A 16782-nucleotide genomic window follows, 5' to 3' on the forward strand; every position below is an offset into this window, starting at 1 on the left:
TTTCTTTTTGTAATACATCAACATTAAGAAAGGGAAAAGAAAATACATGCATTGTGCATTTTGCATTTGACTGTTTGCATGCTGATTTAGGAAATTTTGCATTAGTGTGTGCTCTATGATCTGTGTGAAAAGATTTGCCTTTCTTCTCCTCAGTAGTTAAGATTTTCAAAGTTGAAAGATTGAAAAGTTTGCTTCTCATCTTAGACTGCATTCAGGAATTTGTTACATACATCTCGTGGTGATCCTTAAAGGAAAACTGCTAAGCAAGATCAACATTAAAATAAATTCAATTTACATAACAACGCTTTGTAACATAACGCAAACACATAGAGGTCTAGGTAGAGACGTGTTCCGGCGTCGTTAAACGTAGCGACTGTCGATCTCTACGAAGGTGGGTGATTCCTCCTGAGAGTCGGTGGCACTAATACGGACTTGTGCTCCCACGTACCGTCGCGTATATATTGGGAGACCCCTATAGGAACAAAGCCTTTATCCATAGGAAGCCGTGTCGGCCGCCCTACTGATCGCGATGCAGTGAACACAGCATTCACGAAGATCGACCACCCATACCGTAAAACGTATTCTGTGGTTTCGCGAAAAGTTTGGCACACCCTCTGCCTAGAACTCTAGAGCAGTTTCTTTTGGCCTTTTTCAAACTCTATAACTGAAAAAGTCCATCCGAGCATTTGTCACTTCGGGCTCGTTAAAACATCGAAGGGGACTAGAGTCATCTTTAGCTTTTTCTCGACTCTTAAAACATGAAAAAGCAAAGTTGTGTCTAAAGCGTCGTTAATAAAATTTATTTTAAACGGAACATAATCACCTATTATTCCCGCGTTGATCTTTCAGTTGAAAAGTATGGAGCCCACCAACCAAGGAAGTCACCTTGGCGGAAGTCCCAGTCCCTTCTCCTCTTGGGGAGATGTTGGTGCGCCCCATATGGCCACATTGTCACTTCCAGGATTGACAATTGGCCTACCTGTATGGCTCTTTTCAACTAATGTAGTTCAAACCACCACAAATCCTGAGCAGTCGAATCAACAGTCAGACCAGTCTAGAGCTACCCACCAGCCTTCCACTTCTTACAATTCTTCCTCTGATCCTTCATCTTCGCAAGGTAGAGCCAGCAAAAGTCAGCCTCCCATGGAGAAGAAGGAAAAGAAGAAGAAAGAAAAGAAGCAGAAGGGGCCTATGGCGAAGGCGACTGGGGGCAAGCAAAAGACATCTGACAGAAATCCACACACTGCACCGACCGGGCCTAAATCGCCATGTGTCATTTGCAAAGGGGCCCACTTCCATCATGATTGTCCTTGTATTCCCCGGATACTAAGGGACTGGTCCCCCAGGTTGCACAATCCGGTAGCATCAACCTCTGGTAGTCATGTTGATTGCAGTCCGTCAACTAGCGAGAGTGAAGGACGAAAAGGGAGACCAAGATCACCCTGTATGTTGTGTGAAGGCAATCACGCCATCCACCGATGTCCATTCTTAGACGAGGCGAAGAGAGTTTTGGAAGATCGTCCGGTTTCACCGTTACGACTTCCTCCTGGATACCAAAAACTCGTGCCAAGTCCCTCGATAGTTGAAAATCCAGCTGGCCCGATCAAGTGGTCAGTTGAAGTGTCGGTCATTGAGAATGAACCTACTGAATCCAAACCAGACGAAAGTCTAAAGGTCGAAACGGCAGTTGACCCGGTTCTTCCTTCAGAGGTTTCATCCTCAAATGACTCTGTCATTGAAGACCCATCTTCAAATGACACCCTCACTGAAGAGGATAAGGATGACACCGTCCATATTCTTTTCATCAACACAAACTCTGATGAGCATCAGGGCAATGCGCCCATTCCTTTATCGCAGGAAGGAACATCGTCAGGGTCGTATCCGGCCGTGTATTCGGTCCCACCACCAAGCAACCTAGTTGTATCCTTTGATTGGAATCAACTAGGCAGACCTCGGTTACCAGCCAGTATCCTATTCAGAATCATCATCCAAATCTACAGAATGGTGATGGCTGGAACTATCATTGATGAAGGGGCATCTGTGAGTAGCCTTTCCTCTATTGCTTGGAAAGCACTGGGTTCCCCGGCGCTTTTACCTGAGATGAGAAATCTATCGAGTTTTGATAAAGGAACCAGTCACCCGTTAGGGATTCTCCCCAATGTTCCCATTACATTGAAAGGGAAGACAGTTCATATGAACGTCATGGTCGTCCAGGGACCCTTGGTATATAACTTACTCCTTGGACGAGACTATATATATTGCATGGAGGCGATAGTGTCCTCACTCTTTAGAGTTATGTGTTTTCCGCATGAAGGAAGAATGGTCAAGCTCGTAGACCAACTTTCACTTCCAGGATCACGCATCGCAAATAGTCAAATACCATCCCTTAACGGTTTATTCACTCAAGGAATGCCTCCACCCCCGGTTCTACTTCCCGATGAATGCGAGTGATTCGGAAAGATGTAACTGGGACCCAGGGGGCATGCACCCTGGCCTGCCTTGGGCAGAGGAAACCTTGGGTATAAAGTTAATTTCCGCAGAAGAATGGGACTAGTCCGTACCCCGTCCGAAGGAAGGAAGAGAGGGTTGTTCTAGGATAAAGTTCTTTTGTCAAAGTTATGTGAGTGAGATAATCAGCTTCTCGCTCCCCTTGTCTAGGTAAGTAGGATACCGAGGAAGGGGACCATTTGCGGCATCAAGTAGCCACCATCTTTGAAGGCAAGCCTCACCCATTAAAACATATGTTTTGAAGGATAAGTAGGGGCAGCCTCCAAAGAAAGAGATGAAATTGCTGCAACAAGTGGTCACCATCTTTAGTAACCTAGTAATAGACATCGCCAGAAAAAGAGTTTAGTTTGCGGCAGCGAACAAAACCATTTTTCGGATAATAAGTAAGAGGCAAACCTCCCTCCGTAACGCCAATGTTTTATCTGTTGCGATCTTGCAAAATCAAAAAGTGAACTGATGGGAAGACAAGTACCGTCGGCACCGAAAAATAACGAGAAGACAAGTATCGTTAAAAATATAGCAAGACGACAATTAGAAAAACAGAGGCGGGACAGAGGAGGGGTAGCCTTGAAATTATACTTTATACCTGGGGGCATGCAAACCTTTTGGAGTGCAAGCACGGGACGACTATTTATTTTTTAAATTTTTAGGTCCTCCCTATAAACCTGTAGGTCTAACCCGTTAAACTCATAGGATTAGCCGTTTCCAGCTTGCATAAAGAAAGGATGTGGGGCAAAAGTTAAAACTTGCCAAATTGGAGTAACTAGTGAGGTATAGCCCCTTAAATATGACTACCTCACCTGAGGCGTTTCTTGTATTAAGACTGGTCTAACCGAGCAGTTTTAGCAATGTTCATGCTCGTTAAAAAATAAACGCAAGATCCGAGCAGTTTTAGCACATAGTTCATGCTCGTTAAAAAATAAACATAAGATGTGAGCAATCTTCCCCTAGAGTTCAAGCTCACCCAGAAAAAATGAACCGGTAAATAACCTTGGTAAGTGTAACCTTTGACAGCCATATTAAAAACCTTTGGTCGTGTTCTTGCAGTCTCACCTCCATCCGTTCATTTGGCCAATCGTTCATCTCCATATGATTGTTTACCCATTTTGAGGAACAGCTGCGAAGAGTGATTTCACTAAGCCATCCTTGTGACACTGCCGTGATTGGAATATTCCAACCTGTACCTGGAATCTGCTGCTATTCCTGTTTATCACTCGTTCCCCAAAAGACGAGTCTTCTTTGAGCTCTTTTCTCTTGACTCGTAAAATATGAAAAGTTTGCCGAGTTTTGGCCTTCCAGCTCGTTAAATGACCGGAAGAGCTATCCCTCCTCTAGATTTTAATCTTTTTGGACCTGAGGGATTATTGCACAAAAAGATCGAGCGCTTGTTTTGTTCGGCTCGTTAAAGCAATCGAAAATTCATCCCTTCTGTATTGTTTTATATTTTTTCGGACTTAAGGGATTAGATGACGAAACAGGAATTTTGGAGTTGACTTTATGTACCTTTTCAGACTCTCTAAAAATGAAAAGGACCGAGTTATCCTTGTCGTTAGACTCGTTAAATTCATTAAATAGCGACAAACTTGTCTTTAGACGAGAACGAGTTTCCCTATCGCTAGGCTCGTTAAAACATAGCGATGGGCTTGCCCGAAGGGCAGGTTATAGAACAAGCATATGTTATCCTCCTCAAGCTTGACAAAAATAAAGAGGTACTGGTCAGCAATGACTGGGGAAAAATTGGGAGAACCTCACAGCTTTAATGGTAGCAAGTCGCTCTTGAACATGACACTTTGTCCTCCGTATCACATCGGGTTGGGTTGTTTCATTCACCGTCTCATCACCATGGTCCTCGCCACACCATCCACATTTGGGGTAAAGCTACCGATCCATCACATCAGTGTCGTTATATGTTCAAGAGATGTTGTTCTGCAAAGGGTCAACCGTGTCCCATCCACTGCCATACATTGTCCTTCATCCATTTCATGACCGCCACCCTGAATCATACATCACAGTTTGTTTTCACCTCATCACAATCACTAGCTCCGTTCCGTGTCAATGATGTGGGATTCATTAAGGCCCTCCTTTGACGGATCGCTCCTTGTCGACATCAGCTCATTATCCAAGGAGTTGATCTAGGAACAACCCCTTCAGTACTTTGAAGCTTGCATGCCTCAATGGCAAGTTTCTCACTTCCGGCGACAGGTATACATCAATGACCTTCGACCAGAATATTTTGCATGGTGGTCGACGCCAAGTCCTTTATTCCCACCATGTGAATTGTACTGCCGTACCTTGAGGGTCATCATCCTTATCGGTGATTCCTCTCGCGCTTGTTAACGGTTTACATCATTGACCGGTAATCAAGCGATGTCTTTCCATGTTCGACTTCAAGAAATTCTCACATGGATTGACTTGTACATTGAGTGAAGATCGGAAGAGATTGAAGACCCCGGATCTAGTTTCATCCATCCGGGCTGCGATATATATTCAGGACATAAAGACATTTGATATGTACATCATTGCAGCAGATGATCATCCTTCTCAAAGGATGATAATTTCAGCAGAGAATTATCAGTCTATCATCAGACGATCGTCTGTTCTATGTACCAAAATGTATTTATAAAGCTGAGCATGGGAATGCCCGCCTCAGCTAGATCATGAAAAAGAATGAAAAATAATGTATTGTATTGTATCTTATTACAGGACACTTCTCAGCAGATTGAATGAACTTCGGATCCTCTTAATAAAGCATTTCACCCGATAAACGACCTCATACTTTAGGGGGCATCTGTTATAGACAATTTTGTGCCTTGCAGCATCAGGCATGAATTGTCAATAATCCAAGGGATCCAAAGTCCCTAAACATGATGTTCCTACCCCTAGAGGAACAAGGTCAGCAAACCAACAGCTCTCAGATCAGTTCTCCACCTGAAAACAAAACACTCAAAAACAAGCAATCCTAAAATCAAAGCAGGTGCTCCACTAGGCTTCTGCGCTGAAACTCAACTCCTCCATGGTGTACCTGCGTTGCAAAGCAAGTGGAACAAAGGCCACCTGCGCTGAGCGATATGGGACAAGTGGCACACTGAGTCATTGCTCTGGAATCTTCCAAAAATGACACTTGGATCAGGTATTTCGCCTTGTGATGAGTCAGAGGCTCTGTTTCTCCAAGTGGAAGCAAGTTTCTCCAAGTGGACTCAAGAACTGAAGATCAACTGAAGAGAGAGAGGACACAAGGCAGCTACACATCAGTTGCAAGCTGACTCATCCTTTCTCAATTCATCTATATATTGAGCTCTCTCCTATGAGCTGAGGAGGCTGGAATTTTGTGCAAAGTAATGATATGCTGTTGGTTTCACTATAGAGCTATTGGGTGATTGCTTGAAGGAGGTGAAGAGGAGAAATTCTTTCTGCTGGGAGGTGTTGCTGGATTGGGGCCTTCAATGGTTGTAACTCTCTCAGAACTTTACTTCTTCATTAATAAAAGCTATTGAGGTTCTTCTATATGCACTTGTTTCAATGATGTGTTGTGATAATTGTATATTTGATTTATGCTAATCCTTGAATCAGTTATGATTGCATGCTTCTCGTAGTTTCCTTCTTTGTTATTTTGCAGGATCTCATTGTAGTTGGGCCAGCAAAAGAGCAAGGAGCTGGGAGCAAGCAAGCAAAGAGAGGAGTTTGGATTCGACATTAAGCGCAAGGCAACGGTTAGTGCATTTCTTCATTCTCTCTTGCTTTCATAAAGAAGTAAACCTTAAGTAGTTTTCTTTACAGTTGTTGCTGAGGTACTATCACCCTTAGAGTGGGATAGGGTCATCTGAATCGGATACTTTTCCCTACGACAGTACCCCATTCCACGCATAGATGAGTTGATGGACGAGCATAGGGGAGCTAAATACTTCTCTAAGATAGATATGCGCTCAAGGTACCACCAGATTCGTATGAGGGAGCAGGATATCTGGAAGACTGCCTTTCGTTACCATTACAGACACTTTGAGTTCTTGGTGATGCCCTTTGAGCTAACCAATGCTCCAGCCACATTCCAGTGCTGTATGAATCACGTGTTCCGTAGATAGTTGAGACATTTTGTTCTAGTCTTCTTCAACGACATACTCATTTACAATAGAACATGGGAGGAGCATCTTCAGGATTTGGAGGAGGTGCTCCGCATACTTGAGGAGAAACAACTGTATGTGAAGTTGTCCAAATGTGAGTTTGGGCTAACAGAGATGTTGTACTTAGGGAATGTGATTGGGGAGGATGGAGTGAAGGTGAATTAGGAGAAGATTCGAGAAATACTAGATTGGCCCACACCCAGGAATGTGACGGAGCTGAGGGGTTTCCTGGGAATTTTTACGTACTACCGGAGATTTGTGATAGGGTTCTCACAGCTTGCAGTACCTCTTACAAATTTGACGAAAATGGGAGCTTTTGTGTGGACGCAACTGGAAAAGGAGGCCTTCACACGCCTCAAGAGGGTCATGAGCAGCTGTCTAGTCTTAGCTTTGTCAGATTTCACACAACCTTTTGTGCTAGAGTGTGATGCGTCCGGTGAAGGGATTGGGGCCATTTTGACACAGGGAGACCATCCTATTACCTTTGAGAGTAGGAAATTGTAGCCTCACAAGCGATTGTACTATATGTATGACAAGGAGATGTTGGCAGTGATGCATGTGTTGTCCAAGTTCAGACAATATTTAGTGGGCAACCGATTCAAAGTGAAGACATATCACAATAGTCTTCGCTTCCTCCTTGAGCTGCAGTCCTTAGAGGAGAGGCAGCAGAAATGGGTGAGTAAGCTCCAGGCTTACGATTTTGAGATAGAGTCTGTGTAGGGAAAACACAACATGGTAGCTCATGCCCTCTTCAGGATACTCACAACTCTATCTTTGATGAATGTCACACAAGATTGGAAGGCTCAACTATTGGTTGAGTACTCCAAGGATAGGCAGGCTTGCGACATTTTGGATGGCATGCACCGAGATGACCGATTTTGGGTGATGGATGATGTGATCTACTACAAGGACCAGATTTATCTAGTGTTAGGATCTCAGTTGAAGGAGGGAATGATGTAGGTAGCCCACGATTCTACACTAGCAGGGCACCCAGGTTTCCTCAAGATATATCATACCGTCAAGCAGAGGTTCTCTTGGTAGGGTCTTAAAGGAGATGTGCTAAAACATGTGAGAGGGTGCCTGGATTGCTAGAGGAACAAAGTGGAGTTGAGTCACCCAACCGATTTTCTATAGTCGCTCCCCATACCGGAGAGGAAGTGGGAGAGCATATCCATGGATTTCATCCTGGGACTTCCAACAACACAGGGGCAGGACTGCATCTATGCGGTGGTCAATAGATTGGCCAAGTTCGCCCACTTCTTTGTTATTCCAACAAGATCTTCAGCCTCCCAGGTGGCCGAGTTGTTCTTTCTGGAGGTTTTCCTATTGCATGGTCTCCCCAAGATCATTGTGAGTGACAGGGACCACAAGTTTATGGGGGATTTTTGGTAGGATTTGTTCTGGTTAGTGGGTACATAACTATCATCCTCAAACCGACGGGCAGACAGAGATCGTGAACAAGTGGTTGTAAGGGTACCTGCGCAACTACGTGACTGGACAACAGAGAGCATGGGTCAAGTGCCTACACCTTGGGGAGTTCTAATACAACACTACTTATCACATGTCCATCGGTATGACCCCTTTCCGAGCACTTTATGGGCATGATGCACTTTCTTTTCCTGACATGGTGTTTGGAGGTAGCAAGGCCCCAAGAGAAAAGGATTGGGTTCAAGAGAGCCAGGAGATTCTCCGAGCTCTCAAGAACAACTTGCAGGTGGATCGAAATCAACAAAAGGTCTATGCTGATAAACACAGGGTGGAGAGACACTTTGAGGTAGGGGACATGGTCTTCTTACGCCTGCATCCATACATGAAATCTACGCTCAAGCAGAAAGGGGTGGAGAAGCTTCGCCGACGGTTTTATGGGCCATATAAGGTGGTCCGGAAGGTGGGAGAGGTGGCCTACGAATTAGAGCTACCTAAGGAGAGCCGGATTCACAACATGTTCCACATTTCATACCTGAGAAAGGCATTCAGATAACATATCACAATAGTGGTTGGGTTGCCTCCCTTGGATGATGAGGGGCACTTGGTTTTGATACCAGAGATCATATTGGAGAAACAGGAGAAGAAGTTCAGGAACAGGGTGATCCGAGAGTACCTGGTCAAATGGAAGGATTTTCCAGAAGAGGATGCCATGTGGGAAAGTGAACAAATCTTACATCATCCAGTTTTGCAATTGCTTAGGGACAAGCAACATCCGAGAGAGGAGGACTGTCCTTCCTAATAATTTTCCCAAGGTGAGGAGAAAATCAATTTTGACAATTTTGATATTTTTGGATTTAGGAAAATAAGTGGGAGAAATTAGGAGAAATGGGGTCGATGTGCTTTTAGTGGATTGTGGGGACACTCACCCACCCAAAAATACGCACCCCATGAAGGCAATTTGAATTTCATAAGTGGCAATTGAAATATTTGATGGGACCCATGTGGGGCACAAGGGAGCAAGCATAAATAGGAGGAAGTTAGAATCATTTGGGGTCTTTTGATCATTTGAGAAGTTCATTGTTGCTTTGGTTGTTTAGCTAAGCTACAAAGTGTTGTTCAGCATAAGAGCTTCCCAAGGAGTGAATCTCATCCCTCTCTTCGGTGGACTTCGAGTGCCACCCTAGGAAGGCTTACATTGCCCACATCTAATTGTCATCTTGTGGAGGAGAATTTGCAGCAGTATATTCAGTCATACACCCATTTCGAACTGCAGATTGGAGCGATTATGTCATCCTCACTCAGGACTGCGCAGCCATTAGAGGGGGACTCTTGGTTGGAGGTTTAGCTAGAGGATTTGGGAGATGGGTTGCAGAGAGATTATTGGGAGCTTGATTTGGGGAGGTTTCTAGCCTTGTGGCAGCAAGTTACAACAATTTCAGTTGCAGGCAGTACCAGTTTTGGAGGAGGGCCAATCCCCAAGGGGTCTAAATTGGCAAGGCAAAACCAAGCAAAACCCTTTCTGGGTTTTTCTGGATTTTTAGAGAGGAGTACATCCCAAAAGTTGCATAAATTTTTGGGTTTTTTTGATGGGGTAAATCAGAGCGGAAGTCAGGTAGCATAGCAGTTTTGAGGGAACAATGCAATATTTTGGAGGCAACAAAGATTACATTAGTTGGGCACTATTTTATCATCCACCTGAGGCTTGTAGCTTGCCTTGTGCAACCCCAGGTGCACTCCTTCCATCTTATATTGTACTCCAACAATTATAACTAATGAAAACTGGCCAATTTGGTGTTCCAGTGCAAAATTTTTGTTTACATGTTTGTTTACTGAGTAAATTTTTGTGTGGTAATTATTGCATGTCTTTGTTATCTTTGTAAATTTCTACTTTGGAATATTACAACATATGTGCCATATGTCAAGGGTACTGACTAGGTTATGGAAATATGATTGATGTTGGTGATTATAATATTGATGATGATACTATCAATGAACTATACCTTTCCTTAGAGAGATCATGTATACCAAGAACATCTAGATAGTCATTATGAATACCTCCCTAGTTAAGAGGGAGTGTTGAAATTTGTACCAATGGTCAGTCTTCATAATGTTCATTTGTACATGTAAAATATGAAATGTAAAGTATATTTCTAAAGAAAAATTAAAAGAAGAATGTTATTCATGCTTGCAAGAAAAAGGAAATTATTTATTTGTATGCTCTTCAAGAGTGGGAAATAAATGTTTAAATTTGTATTTTTGCCTCCACAATGACCAAGTTAGCTATCTTCGGAACAAGTCAGTCAACCCAAGAGTCTTGTCCCTTCACATGGACAAACAACTATAAATAGGCATGCTCACTCTCCTCCAAAGGCGATTTGATCACACACACTTATCTTTTTCATGCGAAGGATACAATGAGCATAAGGAAAAAAAACAATAGAGGAATACTTGCTCGCTCTAGCAACAAAAGGAAGGTTGAATCCTGTACAACCATTTCTGTGGTTTGGTACACAAGTTTGAGGCATAAATTCAGTAGCATAAATATGAACTTTGTGGTAGTCTTCTCTGTGTTTAAGGGTCGAAATCCCTGAGTTGTTTTTGTGCATAGGGTCTAGTTCCATGAGGTTAATCTCTATGATTTAGGGTTGAGTTCCCTGAGGCTAATCTTTGTAGTCTAGGGTTGAGATCCCTGAGGAAATAGAACCGAGTTCCCTGGGGCTAATCCATGTGGTTTAGGGTTGAGATCCCTGAGGAAAATTATGTGTATAGGGCTAAGATCCCTGAGGTATTTCTGTGTGAAAAGGATAAGTTATCTATGATTTATCTCTGTGTTATTTAGTTGCATTCCTTGTGTTATCTATGTTCAAAAGGAGCTAAGTTCTCTATGTTATATTTGAGATTGGTCACTTGGTGGATGTTCTTGCTAGTTAGTTTGTCCATAACTTTGACTTTGATTTATCTCTTGTTGCATTGGTTCTCAAAAGGAAATTTGTTGGTTTTCCCCTTGTGGTTTTTTCCCTAGCTGTTGGCCTAAATTTTGGTGTCTCCTATATCCTGTCTCATTATTTATTGTGATCAATATTGCTCTATTATTTATTTGGTTTAATTTCTGAGGTATAATTACTTCATGATCTCTCTGTTGTGCTAAACATCATAAATACCATTAGAAGTCATTATCATTAGTTAAAAAATAAAGTACTTGCATCTATTGTACTTAAAAATAATAATTAACAAATGGTTGTGTAGACCCCCTAGATACTTGATGAGTACATTTGAATTCTTGGGAGAGATAACTAGAATTGTTGTCATCTTCCATAATTATATGGTGTACTATTGTACCCTATGCCCTTGTCTCTTCCTAAAGTAATGCCATTGGATCCATTAGTCCTATACCTACTTGATAGGGTAGAATTAGGAATTAATGATAGTTTTATAATCTTCCCACTTAGTCAATGGAGGATCCCCTCCATCCTCAAGGTTTCCATGTGTCTTTACCACCAGGTCAGGGCATGGCCTTCTAGTTTCAAACGAGTGAAATAATTTTTTTGTTCCTCCTGCATGTGGTGAACACTAAAATGAACTTGTAATTACTGCAACCAATGATTTAATGTCAAAGTGTTAGTCTCACCTTGATATGGATTGGTGTTGATTGTTGCTTCCATCTTAAAAAAGGACAGTGACTAGTTCACACTTTTTGAACTAGGTTTGTCATTTTCAGGTTTTTGGACTCCTTCTTTGGTTATTTCTAATCCCCTTTTTTCCCCTTTGTTTTTAACTTTGCATAACAACTTCCATCTTCTCTAAACAACATGAGCTTATTGGTTAGGACTGCCATGAGGAGGCTCACATTATGGTTTATATCTATGATTTGCACTACTAGCCACGTGTTGACGGTGTTGGACCTGCCAACATGTCAGGGGATCTCCTCGGTAAGAAGTCCCAACTAGACCTCAGGCCATTTGGTGTAGGAGTCCTAGCAGTAGGTAGTACGGTATCGCCTTGACCGTAGTTGCGCACAAAGGTGAGTAAGACATCCTTGTTGGTAGCAAGGGTGTGAAATTGGCAGCAAGTCAAGGAAGGTGCATGAGAGGCACTAACACACGAAATGGGGGTATGAGTGTGCCCCTTAGAAACCTCTGGTAGCATGCAGCTTGAAAGGGAACACACGAGCAACAATACATCACAATCTGGAAAGCAGGTTAGCTGACAATCCAAAGTGATGGTTATACCAACAACACATTTCGATAAGATTCATACAAACATATACAGAAAAGTCCATACATACATGCGTAAATAACAACTACATATATCATTAGAGTAACCAAGACAGTTGAACTATAATAACAACATATGCATGAAATGCGCTGCTCTGTTATATTAAGAAAGTGAAAGATCCAATCATACATACAACCATGACCAACCACTAGTCCCAACAGCGGAACGTTACAGTCACTGTCACGTGCTCCTCCAAAGAGATATACTAGCTTTGCACTATGGAAAAGCCAAGGCTCGTTACAATACACTCCAAGCTTTCTCTAAGATACACCTATAGGAAGCTTGGCTCCCGAAGAACCTGCACAAGGAGTTATGAGGCTCTATAAATAGCAAAGGGTTGGGTGACCCTTGACATTCCCCTTTGTGACTCTTTACCTCCCCTCATGACTCTTCAACTACTACATGATTGTTACATTCTACTATCGACACTTGGTCTTTCACTTTTACAATATGTTTCATTACAATCTACACATGTACGCATGTGAGATCAAATAGGCTTCAGCAAGTCATGCAGGATATCACTAAGACTCAAACAACTATGGGAAGAAAAACTCTTCGACATCCTCGTGGTGATCGACGATGGAGGACTGATGCCAAGCTTGGTAGTCCATTATGTCGTCGTGTGCTCAATGGTGGCATCCTGCTGAAAGCGAACTCTTGCCTCCATTGCATCCGGGTACACTAATTTGGCACCTTTGTCCAACTCGTCTGATAACATGCGCATTATAGTCTTGAGTGTAGCCAGACCAACAACATACTGATGCATAGTGTCCGTGCTGATCTCCAAGTCTGCGTTGGTGGCTACGCGCATCAACTCATCAAAGTACATGTTCAACTCCAGTCAAAATTGGTTCTTTGACTTCACCTCGGTGAGTGTGCCAATGGATGGGATCGCATGCATGGGCACACTGACATCCATGCTCCTGAACACCTGTGCATGTGAAGCCTGTAAACTGGTGATGAGTTGCGGCAGTTCCTCATAGTTCTGGATCTGACTTTAGATGTGTGCCTTCAACTCTATTGCCTTTGGTTTCATCATCTTTGGAAAATGCAATGGGGCTCCTTTATACCTCATTGTCCATGTTTGCATGCAATCGACAACAACGTGCATATTTGATAAGATGTTTGCTCTCCTAGCACAGTGCTGCTACCAACCATTGAGATGGAAAACTGACTTATGCACGGTGATGAATCTGGAATACAACGTCCACATGACTACCTCAAGAGACGATACTTCATCCAGTATCGCTCTCCTCAACTCTGCTTTGGTAGATGTTGTAACCTTTCTCCTCCCTGCTTGGCCACTTGTAACTCCTTAGTGATACGCTTGTTCTCCACTATCAAGAATCGAACACTCAAGACGGTGGCTTTAGAATATGCTTTGGTAGCATCGAACAATGCTGCTAGATGCTCGCGTACATCGGATACGATCACTCGTTCTTCAAAATGCACATGAGGTATATGGACATCTGAAGTGGGCATTCTGAGTGACTACACAACTCTGTGTTGTGACTCATCGAAATATATATTGTGCATCTCTGCCTCTGGATTGTCTTCAAGGATGTCTGTGTCTCCTTGATCGCTTGGGACTTGTTCTAATTCTAGATCTGGTGAAGCCGGTGGGGTGATTTCTTGGTTCTGAAGCATGATGTCAATATCCTAATCTGAATCTGGCTGAACCATATCCGTGTCCATCTGTTCTATCATTTGTTCAATATCTTGAGCTAAGTCCTGCTCCTGCGACTGCTCACCATGTCTGCTCTATGCCAGCTGCTTGGATGAGTCTATAACTTGTATGGGCACATTTTCATCAATTTGTGCATGTTGCGCTTCCTGCTATACCTGTTCCTGTTGTGCTTCCTTTACTCATATGTGCAGCTCCTGTTCTTCCCTAAGTTGCTGCTTCAACTCTTGCAACTCCTTTTTTGTTTCCTCCGTCCTCTGTTTCTCTCTTAGCCTTTGCACGATCCTCTTATCGCGTTTTCGCCTCTTAGCCTCAATATCCAAAGTTGCTTTCAACATAAGTGGATCTACTTTGAACTTGCATCTTTGCTTTACCTCTTCATTGTCAACAACCTTCCTCTTGCCTTTGTCACACGGAAGTCTGCTATCCTCTGTTGTTGCTGATGATGCTGCTCTTTGAGAAGTTGCTTCCCTCTACTTTGCTAACCACTCTACAACTATGCTGACCTGTTCATTGAGCATGGAGAAGTGATAACAATATCTCCATGGGTCTTCCTCAGGCCAATGACACGCCCCATGGATCCAAGGATGTTGCACTCTTGTACAATGGTCCTTCACTAAGAAATGTGGTTCATACGGATTGAAACTTCTGGTGCCAAAGTTGAATTTTTTGAATTCCTTCTTCTTGGCCTCAACATGCTTGAGATTTTGTATCTCATACAACCCAACCCGCAAAGGAAGAGCGGGCTAAGGTGCCTTCTTCTTCCTGTGCAGTCTCCCTGACAACCCTGTCGAGATGTGATGACGAGCTTGTCCATGGAAAACTTCGGTAAAACATGCAGAGTCTTCTCCACGTTGTACATCCATATGAAGGTGCCAAGGGGTGAGGCATACCAATCTGCTATGTCGATCAATGCCTCCATTGCTGCCTACGACATGCAAGGTGGATTCCGCTCAAATATCATTTTGTACACCAGGGTGACAAAGTGGTCTGAAAATTGTATGATAACTCCATGGAAGCTGCATTCGGAGAACAATCTGCAATAAGTGTGCACAGAGGTTTCCAAAGGTTTCAATGCCCAACCCAAGCCTCGAAACTGCTGATGGACACAAACTACATCTAGTATATAAGAGAACATGTATATCTTCATTCACTGACCCTTGGGTGAATGTTGGGCTTCTGTCACCTGTTCCTTCAACCTAAGAGTTAACATGTCAAACCAATTGCAAGGTTTTCCTTCACTGGCCAGTTGGTCCAACGCAATCACCCAACTCTGTGGGAAGGTCTATGTGCTATCTTGGTTGTATAAGTGACATGAAAAGATGACCAAGTATTGATATGCCTTCTAAAGTATCTTCGTCTTGTAAACCTGGTTGGGTGTTGTCCTGAATTTAGCTGGCTCTTACACCCAACTCTTAAAGATATCTCTTGAGTTTGCATTGTTGTTGGGTTTGCTGAAGGGTTTCTCCATTGTGATCACCAACTGTGGTAAGTGATACATCTCCTGAAAGTCCTTCACCCTGAAGGTAGCAAGTTGTGTTCCACTGGCACTGCTCAACACCATTTTCTTGGGATCAGTATGCGAGACAATCCAGTGGATCACGTTCACTCATGGACATGCAGGATACTTTCATGTGATCCGATACAAGCCAGACTTGTGAATGTTGACATAGACCTTGCAATATTCTAGATTTTCCTCAAATGTGCCTAAGAATGTATCATTGATGTCCTGCCATTTCATCTTGATATCTTTGTCTATGAACAACTTGGTGACTTTGTAGATAGGGTATCTCATAGACACTTGCTCAATTGCATCCCCAGTGGCACTCTCGACGGTGTCCTTTGACCTTGCTCTCTTGGAGGCCATTGTACCTGTACTACTGAGAGACTGACGAACACCTACGATACTTGGAGACATAGCAACACTCATAGCAAGCAATCTGTCAGTTGAAAACAACTTTGAGGACAAACATGCAACATACCTGAGTGACTGACTGGGAATATTGCATAATTTTCACGGGAGGCTAGGAGATTGACTGCCAAAACTGTGCAAGGCACAGTCTGGGTTGTCAGGAGGCCGACTGACTATTGGAACTATGTCATGCACAGTCCATCTTGGCTTCTTGAGGAATGAAACTATGCAATACGCAATTTCAGTAGACAAGGAATGCAACTAGCAACTGCATTTGCGCAGTTTCTGGGGCCAGCAAGGCATTGCCTCTCAGAATTGCGTAGAGCAAGCCTGGAGGCCAATGTTGGGCTATATTTGCACAATTTCTGGGAGGAAGGTTGAGCCTTCACTATCAGAAATGTGCATTGCCAGCCGGGTAAGGCAAGGTACGGGCTAAGGCTGCCCAAACCCACTGACGGGCGACTGAAAACATGAAAATGTCTGAATGCATGCGAAGCTAAGTGAAAACAAGAGTGAATGATCATGCATGAAAACAATGAGTGCAAGATTCAGAAAATGGGAAAACAAGCATGTGTGTGAAGCGATTTGTCGCAACGATGACCGTTAGTGCAGAAACAGTGTCATGCATGCGACAACAGTGAGATGCAATGAAAAACTTGAAACAATGCTTCTACAAGCTAACATGCATTAAAACGACAACAAGCGTTCATTGAAACCAAGCAGGAAACACTCACACAAGCCGAAATACAAAAAGTGACAGGAAAGCAACAAAAGACATGAAAAGCAGACTTACCCAGAAAAAGCTGACCTGAATGTGCCGAATGCTCCTATATGCGATGTGGGATGTAAGAGCTCCA

At 43.2% G+C, this 16782-nt stretch overlaps 1 protein-coding gene across 1 annotated transcript; it reads left to right on the forward strand.

The window, feature by feature from the left end:
- The first annotated feature begins 8199 nt into the window (after positions 1-8199).
- On the forward strand, positions 8200-8607 carry LOC149167966 (uncharacterized). The gene has a single exon (XM_089430648.1). It carries the CDS (start codon positions 8200-8202, stop codon positions 8605-8607), a length of 408 nt encoding a protein of 135 aa, XP_089286774.1.
- Positions 8608-16782: the final 8175 nt, after the last annotated feature.

Source organism: Pinus tabuliformis, chromosome 5_1 (assembly GCF_031772625.1).
Source record: "Pinus tabuliformis cultivar Carrire ecotype Pingquan chromosome 5_1, CPIR1, whole genome shotgun sequence".
NCBI lineage: Eukaryota > Viridiplantae > Streptophyta > Pinopsida > Pinales > Pinaceae > Pinus > Pinus tabuliformis.

Coding starts and splice junctions, on each gene's coding strand:
- LOC149167966 (XM_089430648.1), top strand. CDS start 8,200: ATGACCCCTTTCCGAGCACTTTATGGGCATGATGCACTTTCTTTTCCT.